Here is a 10386-nt window from a genome sequence, read left to right as displayed (position 1 = left end):
TACTGGATCAAGGCCAGCAGCTTCAGAGTGCCCAGTGGCAAGTGTTAGTGTAAAAAGTGACCTGTCGCTCGTAACCACTGATGTGGTCCTATGTAGATGTCAGTGCTTACAACGGACCTCTCTGACCGCACTGTCTGTAGAAGGATGATGTCCCCTGGATTGGTTAGTAACACCAAAGCTGTCCAAACACATTTCACTGTCTCACTTCAACTTCTCTGACATAGCACGACAATGAGAGCCAGCTGACATCTCTTCAACATTTACTGTAAATGTCGAACGTGACCGTGTACAAGAATGTGACTGATAACTGGCGCTGATGTTGCTGACTTCCTGCTGGCAGTGAGAACGTCATTTTAAGTTTATTACTTCATTATTCAATCTAATAACAGTGACCAGTATTTTGCTTATTAGTATGGGAGGGAGTAGTGTCCAAAGGCTGAAATTTTCATGTGTCATGCATGTCTGTCTCATCTCTCTCTGAGGCAGCATTTGCCATGAGGAGCAACACTTTTTGCTCATTACAGCATTTTATTTACACAAATCTGAAATACAAACAGGACTTTTGGCATCGTTACTTCAGTTGACAAACAAGCGTACTTTTTGAAATATTCTATTCAACCAGAACAGAGAAATGGACATATGGACAACAGACTCCTACAGACATTGGCAAAGTGATTACAGAAATATAACACAGCTGTCTCTGACATGGCACAGTGCCTGAGAACAGGTTGGCTTATATTCTCCAAAATAAAATAATAAAAACTGGGATGACCTTGAATTAGCTGGGAGTCTAAAATTACTGCTGGGGTGTCAGTGAGGGCCCCTGTCGAGGGAATGGAGAACCACAGGCCATGTTTTGCCTTGCCAATGAGGTGGGGGAGAGACAGTCAGTGACAGAAGAGTGAAAGATAAAGAGTGTGACTCTGTAGTACACTCTATCCTCGCTAGATTGCTTCTGTTTTATCCTCTATCCTATTGCCTCTGTCCAAGTTGGCCATGAAAAGGCAAGGAAAAGACCAGGTCACACTGAATGGACATTACAAACATTAATTAATTATTAATTCTTGAAAGCTAGAATAGCAAAATCCCAGACTCCTTAATATATTTTATTGAAATGGCAAGCCAACTTTCTGACCTATAACTCCTAATTGGAAATGTATGCAAGAGAGTCTTTACACTCTAATGTAAAGGATTTCACATATTTTTGTGGTGATAACATCACAGATTGAAATACAAAGTGGTGACATTAAAGGTAAAAGAGCAGCTTTAGACAAGTTGGATGATTCAGGCAGAAAAAAATTTAAAATCCATTTCACTACGAAACCTAATATCTTCACAAAATATGAGCACTAATACAGACCAGCATCTAACTCAGTTTGTTGAGCAGATTTAGATCACTGTCTAAAGATACAACATTGAATAAGATTGATTGTTAAAATATTAGCATAATCCCTAAGGCTATTAAAGAAATCTTCACTGAAACTCGTTTAATTTTTGTTCTACATTACTCTGTACAGAGAGCAGAGTTGAGATGTAGTTCACGATCTGAAATATTCATGGAAAAAAAATGTTCCATCTTGTGTAAAAAGTCATACCCTCAAGAAGAGGAGTTAAGGTTAACTGGCGAAAATTCAAAGTAGCTTACAGAAATATAGCCCAACATTTTGATAAGTCCCTTTCAGTGCAACACTTCATGGCCTTTGCTCTGAACTCAAAGTGCCAAAGTTCATGGTTACTCTAGACAGAAAAGATAATTTAGATATGTCAAAATGTACCATTGTGTGTGCTTAAGTGTGGTGATTATATATGTGTCAGCAGAATGTGAGTTTTCATACATTTGAAGACTCCAGTTTAATCTGAAAATCAAAATTTGTTTTCACCCCCAGTATTGACTCCAGTACCATCGCTGTCGAAATGTAGACTGCTTTTAGAGCTGCCACTTTTATCTATCACTTGTCAACAGACATGCTAAATACAAATTTACATATTTATCACTCTGTGTGCAGCTTACTGAGCAGTAATATGATCAATAACATCAAACATGACAGCATGAAAAACAGGCATTTGTTAAGGTGTTGACAAGGACAGGACAGGCAACAGCATTTTACCTTGTGGCACTTTCACATTGTCTATTCTCACATTCACTCCACAGCCTCCTTTCCTTCTGTCTGTCCTTTCTGAACATGCCTCGCTGAGGTATGACTGGTAAACTTTACCTATCATTGAGTCCATAACCTTTGACCTCTGGGACTTAGTACAGCAGCTGAGGAATGGTTGAATTTCAACACATAAATGAATAGAGGGTAAGAGTTCATTTGGCTCTAAATGGTGTCCATCTGGAAGATCACAGGGCAAATGAGCCTGACTGGCCCTTTGCCAGCCATTTAATTAATTAACAACGATGAGAGAAAACACCCAATACACAACCAAAGACACTGGCACATGCTGCAGCAATTTGTTTAGAAGCAAACAATTACAGAATTCAAATAAATCCAATGATTCCTTAGACAAGATGTGGGTATAAACAACTATTTCGCTGAAGCTGTCATCTAGATTTTAAATGTCTCTCATACAGCTTCTCTCAAAGGTGCAATCATTCATATCTAAGAAGGGGTGATATTGGAGTGTCACAGTGGCTTCAATAAAATCGCAGCCCCCTGAAGCTATCTGCAGTCTATCTCCATTACAGTCAAGCACCCTCATGAACCCTTCCTCTGTTGATATCACCTTTCATGAAAGACCCTTTCCTCATTGTCTCTTTTCATTTTTTGTTTATTCATTGTTAAAAGATGCCCAACAGTCCAGTGGTCATAGATATTCAAAAAGGTAAATTAGTACAATAAAAAACAGAACCTGTAAGTTTGAACAGCATCCAAACAATTGTTATAAAATATATATATATGATTATATAAATTTGAATTAAGAATGCGTTTAGAGAGATTATGAGAGGAGCCAGAGATTCATGCTGATTACCTAGGAGTCTCACTTATCAAATAAACACTGTTGACCAGAAGGAACAGGAGGATATTATGAACATAATGATATCATGTCAAGTATAAGTCCCTTAAGCTATCGTATCTGCTTGAATGAAGCTGAAATACTCACACCTGAACAAATAAAAGTATTGGCAGGTATCTTACTTTGAGTTGTGAAATTGAGTTTGATAGAAATACCCCCCATAACACCACTCCTCACACTCTCTCTCTCTCTCTCTCTCTCTCTCTCTCTCTCTCTCTCTCTCTCTCTCTCTCACACACACACACACACACACAGACACACATGTACACTATTCTCCTTTGCAGTCATTATACAATACATTTTATAAATGTGATGCATTTAGTGCATTTTCTGTTAAATCCAGATAATAACAATGTTTGACATATGGTGCTCCCCTGTTGTGAGAAAGCATCACACTTATGAGTTGACAAAGTGGAATTATCATTACCCACATAGGTTTTATTCTCACCTCCACTGTTAAGCATAATTGTCACTATCAAAGTGGCACAAGGAGGTGTCTCAAGAATTGAGTTGGTAGCTCCCTATTCCTTAACTTAACATCTTCTATTGTATATTAGTATGCACTGTACTCATACAATGTTAGTCCAGAACATAACAGGGTAAATGTTTAATAATATTGCGTGGTTCAGACATAATGTCATTAACGTATAACGTATGTCATTTTTATGGATGTATCAAGAGATGCACACACATTGTATGTTCTATGATATAAACTAACCTACCATCTTCTTTTGTTAACCTTCAAATGCAATCAATGGAGATCAGTGTTATTAAGTCATCATTAAAGAACAATGCATCCTCCTCAATCTAAATGTCTCTGCAACATTCTGTTTAGCCTTTCACCTGATATCATTTCTTTTTTTTTGTCTTACAGCAGGTCTGCTAGAACAACTGCAAAATGCTGACCCAATGTATAATCCTCTCCCACACTAACTTCACATCATCTGCCCTGTGTGGTTTATTCATGGGGCTGCATATATTTGTTGTTAACTGTGAGAGCTTTTCCATGTCTGCATGATTTCATGATGACTGTGGTTTACATTAGGAATCATGTGCTGATAGTGAACACAATTAGAAAATTAGGGTGAAAACTGTGCAAAAAACATCTGCATTTTTCCTACACAGCTTCATAATAGTGGTCAACTTTACTAACTTTACCTATGCTGTATCCTTTTGCATTCACTCCATCCTGCTTCAACTAAAGGCCAATGCTACCTATGCACGTGTCCGGTTTATTGATTTCAGTTCTCCCTTTAATAACATTTGTAGCAATGCTGCATGAAAAACCCCTAAAGACAGGTGTCAAAAGGGCCATATGTAACTGGAACTTTGACTTTTTGACCAAGGGATCACAAATAGTCAACAACAAGTTGTCAAAGCCAATGGCCATCAGCATTGGTGCTCAGCAAACTGCTCAGGTAGTGAAAGCAGCATCAAATATCATTTGCCAAGCATTTGTGATATTAATAATAAGTGCATGCTAAGGATGGGGATGAAAATAATCAGAGACCCCTCTCATCCAGCCAATGCACTTTTGGCCCCCTCCCTCCAGGAATAAGGTTGAGTAGTATTAAGAGCAGTGCTACTCGTTTCCCTAACAGCATATATCCCTAGGCAGTGAGGGCCCTTAACTCCTCATCGTCAGTTCAGTCCATGAACCCAATTTAACTGTATCCGCTAGCAGGTTTCTTAATATACCAGACACAGACACAAAATACTATAGTATTTTTGTTATGTTTATGCTGATGTGTATTTGTATTGTAATGTTGATGTGTGTTTGTATAGTATTGGGGCCGTACAAGCCATAATTCATTCTGGCCCTCTCACACACATACATTCTCCTCTCACACACATACATTCTCCTTACACATACATATATTTTCACTCTCACACACATATATTCTCCTTTCACATACATATATTTTCACTCTCACACACATACATTCTCCTTACACATACATATAGTTTCACTCTCACACACATACATTCTCCTTACATATACATATATTTTCATTCTCACATACATACATTCTCCTTACACATACATATATTTTCACCCTCACACAGACACATACATTCTCCTTTCACATACATATGTTTTCACTCTCACACACATACATTCTCCTTTCACATACATATATTTTCACTCTCACACACATACATACATTCTCCTTACACATACATATATTTTCACTCTCACACACATACATTCTCCTTACACATACATATATTTTCACTCTCACACACATACATACATTCTCCTTTCACATACATATATTTTCACTCTCACATACATACATTCTCCTTTCACATACACATATATACTTTTCACATAAATGTTACAACTAACTGTGTCCATGAACCCCCGAAGTTCATGGACGTGCATTGTCATGGCAACGGACGTAACCACTGCACAAGCTGAACAACATGGCAGAGTCTGAAGTGTCTGCTGCGGGATGGTAAGTTAGCTTCAGTTTGGGAAGCAGCATTTATTGCTCTGATAGTACAGTAGCATTTGTTTTATTAACAAGTGTATTTAACAAGGTGTTGAGACCAAATACTTATTAAATCAAAAGTCAAAGCAGAGGAGTAATTTAGTCTATGTATAAATGATGTTAGTATTGTTGCTAACATTACTTCACAGTAACTAACCTCCATTATTTCATCAGTGATAGATGTCACGTTAGCAGTTTATTGAGAATATTAAAAGATTTAGGAAGAAAGCTTCATACAGCAGCCTACTCTGACATTATTTATATTATTAATATCAGTTAGTTTCATCCTGTTATGATGTAAAAAGAGAAATGAGCAGATAGACGGGAGAAGTAACGTCACGCAGTGGAGAGTTATTTAGAGGGAAATAACATGATATGTGTCTCCTGTAGTAAATAACATATTTATACCAAGTTTACAGGTAATATGATGTTATTTATGTGTTATTACTATCATGGTGCAGCTCTGTTCCTGGGGGAGAGGAAGAGGCAGAGGTCAGAGTTCAACCAGTTCAATGAGTCTGAAACCAGGTGAGCAGACGCTGCAGGCTCACAGACTTATAGCTGAGTAAGTATGTTGCTTTGCTTGCTTGTATTATTATTACCTTCCATAAATACCCCTATTCTGTGAAATCAATCCAGATTACATCAGTGTAACAGCATTACATCTGGATTGACACTGGCTCTACATATAATGTGAAAATTGCATCTGATCATAATAAAATCTTACTGAACACTAATGAAATGTTAACAATTTTCTCATTTCAGGACCTGGACCTTGAGCAGTCTCATGTCTCACTGTCTGATGAGGGACCCAAACATGATGTTTAACCTACTGTCCTCATCAACTGGAGACCCCATGAAGCCACATCCCACGCTGTCCAGGGTCAGCCAGCCTGGTGTTTCTGCCAGAGATGCAGATTCCCTCCAACATGAAGCACTTAGAGACAGAAGAGTAGTGATACCAAGCTGCTGTGTGTGGAGATCTGTCACCCAGACTATTTTACTGTATTTCCCTAATTTTATAAGTTTTTCTTATTTAATTTGTAGGTTTCTTATTTTTTTTCTCATTGTTTGGTGAAAATTAAAAAAAAAATATGGAAACTAACACATGGGTGTTTGTAATAACATTTTTCAATTAATCATTGCAGAGTAAAATTACTTCATCTATGTATTATTATCAGTATAAAACAGAACAATCACGATATCATTAGAAATAAGAAAAATGTACACAAACATATTTGTAAATTGTAAAGTCTTACATAATTCGATACTCAGTTGTTAGATGAAGGTAGTTACTCTAAGTATGTGACACAGAGGCAAGAAGCACGACTGACGGAAAACACATTTATTGAGGGGAATAGAAATGGGATATTGAACTGGGGAAAGGCTGAAGACGAGCTGGGGCCGATGAATTGCTGTGAGGAGCAGAGGAGGTCTAGAGAAGAATCCAGAGGAGTGCTGAGCAGAGCAGGGTCCAGGGGGGTATTCCAGGTAGGAGGTTCAACAAACTCTGAGTCTAACCCTGAACTCTGAGTTGACTTACTCTGAGATGGGAAACTCTGAGTATCCGGTTCCAGAACAGCTGATTCGAATTAGGTAAATCAACTCTGAGTATGTTAACTTTGAGTTTGGCGCGTGCACGACTACTATAAAAAGCCATCATCAATGGAGCCCCGATACCTCGAGTCACCATGGCAACAGACAAAAAGCGTTCCTGTTTCTTCACCCCAGTAGAACTCGAGGTTCTCTAGCAGGCGTATGGTGAATATGAATCCATTTTCCGCAGAAGGAGTAACACCGCTGCAGCAGCGAAAGAGAGAGAAGCGGCATGGGAGAAAATTGCTGACCGAGTCAATGCGTAAGTTTTAATGCACTACTCCACTGACTTAAAATTTAACCGCACTTAAGATCGTAGCATACAGGAGAAAAAGTTGTGTATTGAATACAATCTGATTTCCAATTAGGTGCAATCCAAAGGGGGAGAAACGCAATTGGAAGCAGCTAAGAATGAAATATAAAAACATAATTCAGAAAGGTAAGGCATATTATGCTGTGCCATGATTGTATCTCACTTTGATTTTATTCATGATTGATGTAAGCTATTAAACAAAATTAATATTCATTCAGTGGCTACTTCAAGTAGTAATTTAAACCTTAAACAGAATGCTGTTAATACATGTTTCTCAATATCCTGCTTAGTAGATTAATATGTTACACAATTGCAACACACTTCTATTTCATCCATATTGGAGACATAAATATGTAGACTAAAATGTGACAATGTGTAAATGAACACTCGATAAAATACTAATTTTTAAAAAGAGATTAACATTTGAGTTCTACTCAGCCAACAGGAAGAAGGCAGAGGCCCGCAAAACGGGTGGAGGGCCACCACCACCACCCCTGACAGCGGCTGAGGAGCTGGCCCTGAGCCAAAACTGTGACAGGCCAGTGGCTGAAGGCATCCCTGGAGGAAGCTCCTCTGAGCCTGTCACCCCCCAGGACACGAGTGCCTTCATCAGATGTGTGTGTACAGATTGATAAATATCTATCTATCTATCTATCTCTAGATATTTATCATTCTACTCCCAAACAGTTGCAGATGGTGTCATCTGCTTAATTGAGCCTCCAGCTACTCCAACAATGGAACTCCCTGCAGTTGTAAGTACTCCATACTCATATTGTGCCTCCATATGGTAGTTTTAGGTATTCTGACACAGAATCTTGTCCTGCATTACAGGAGGAGGAGGATGATGAAACATTGTCTGCTGCCACAGAGAGGGATCAAGAGAGGCCTCAAGAAGTATGTCTTAATATTATGTACAGCTACTGGCAGTTCTCTACCCTTTCACATTCTTGGGTGGAATTTGGAGTTTTTTTTCCTTTACCAGATTTTTGTCCTTTACCAGAACATGGCTGGCCATCATGAGGAGGAGGGTCCTTCAACCTCCACTGCACAACTTAACACAGTGAGATTATCAGTAAATGCCATGTTAATTCTGCATGTAGAAATGTAGGATTTTAAATGTCATCCATATGTTTCCCAGTTACCAGTAAAGGACCTGTACAAAATTCATTTAATGAAAACAATCGCGAAGACTGACAAGGAAATGGTATATCTAGATCGGAAAATCAGGAAGACTGATCTAGAAATACTTTTACTGGAACGCCAGTTGAGGTGGGTGCATTGTCACAGTTGAAATATGTTAATGGTCGGAACTATATTACAAATCCTGACTGTTGCTTTTGTACTTTTAGGGAATAAAAGAAGCCCAAATCAAATGTGATTTATGTGTCTTTATTTGATGGTCAAAAATAGTTCCCACAAATTAGGTCTCTCACAGCCCTTCCATCCTGGACATCTGCAGGGTGGATGGGATGGTCATCATCAGCGTCGTGGGTCTGTACGGCAGGTTGTTGCTCTCCTCTAATAGTGGCAATATGGAGAACAACACATGCCACAATTATGTCACATGCCCTCTCTGGGGTGACCCTGAGCTTACGCAGGCACTGGAACCGGGATTTGAGTATGCCTATTGTCATCTCAACCCGGGCTCTAGTCCTGCAGTGGGCCACATTAAAATGTTGTTGGGGCCCAGGCTCGGGGTCAGGGTAAGGGGTCAACAGAGAGGGCTGGCATGGGTAGCCTCTATCCCCCAGTAGGTACCCATCAAACTCTCCTGTAATTAAAGTGGACACATTTCAGTGTGTTGTAAAGAGGGAGACAAAGGGTGACATTTATACAAAGCTTTAGGTTCCTTACCACATGCAAATTTGTTGCTCAGGCTAGACTCTCGATACATCCTAGCATCATGTACAGAGCCAGGCCACTTGGCTTCCACATTAGTGATGAGGTTGGCTGCATCACATATGATCTTGACAGTGCAGAGAATGACATGAGTTGCAGTATATTGGGATGTGGACTTTATCATTCTTAAGATGGTAGGTAATATACCTGGACATTGATACTATGACAGGATTTCCTATTCACATAGTCCCCTTCATTTTCTGCAGGAGCAGTGATAGGGATGTGTGTTCCATCAATACATCCTATCACATTTGGCAGCCCTGCAAAATGACAACTAATCAGGCTATTGTACTGACCCTGGTCTGAGGTTGCAGCAGAATGTCTATCATACTTGAAAATGATCTAATATATTATTTCTACATCAGTTACCTGCAATCCTGTGGAATTCCTCTTTGATGTGTCTTAGAGGTTTGTGACCAGGGAACACTACCATGGCAGACAACAGGCGTTTAAGTGCGAGGGTGACATTCCTCACTGCTCTACACACCGTTGCCTTTCCAACGTGTTCTGCGTCGCCAATATTATAGAGGAAGCTTCCATTGGCGTAGAAACGCAGCACGATGCACAATATTTGCTCTGATGTGAGCGCACGTCCGCGGTGTGTCAGGTTGCATATGTAGGGCCGGAGTATGTTGTTGAGGTAAATGATGGAAGTTGACGAAAATCGATACCGTTCCAACAGATACTCTTCGGGTAATGCGAGCACATCCAATCGAGGTCTGATAATCCTCTCCCGACGTAAGGCATTTCGGATTATTTCGGCCTCGATATCTATCGGATTGAGGATGTATGGACAACCCATGTTTCAGCTGTTTGCTTCAAGTGGGAGGAGACAGGTAGAAACTCAGGGTTTCTTATAGAAAACCTGCCAGCGAGCAGGTTATGTTCACAGAGTCAGTTACCATGGTGACTGACTCAGAGTTGAAGTTACCCCTCTTTCTGGAACGGATAATACGGAGTTTCCCTCATCTCAGAGTTAACTTACTCTGAGTTTTCACATAACCCGCTTTCTGGAATACCCCCCTGGTCTGATGAGCAGGCTACAGGATGAGAGGCTTGGAGGTT

General features: G+C 39.6%; 1 protein-coding gene across 1 annotated transcript; it reads right to left on the bottom strand.

The window, feature by feature from the left end:
• Positions 1-8822: 8822 nt before the first annotated feature.
• LOC133992531 (putative nuclease HARBI1) lies at positions 8823-10123 on the bottom strand. The gene is made up of 4 exons (XM_062431220.1): positions 9691-10123; positions 9469-9581; positions 9277-9388; positions 8823-9193 (listed from the first exon to the last, which is right to left on the bottom strand). The coding sequence occupies exons 1-4, from the start codon at positions 10121-10123 to the stop codon at positions 8823-8825; spliced, it is 1029 nt and encodes a 342-aa protein (XP_062287204.1).
• Positions 10124-10386: the final 263 nt, after the last annotated feature.

Source organism: Scomber scombrus, chromosome 1, assembly GCF_963691925.1.
Source record: "Scomber scombrus chromosome 1, fScoSco1.1, whole genome shotgun sequence".
Lineage (NCBI taxonomy): Eukaryota > Metazoa > Chordata > Actinopteri > Scombriformes > Scombridae > Scomber > Scomber scombrus.
The sequence above is the reverse complement of the archived record's forward strand: the minus strand, read 5'-3'. Positions and strand labels throughout refer to the sequence as shown.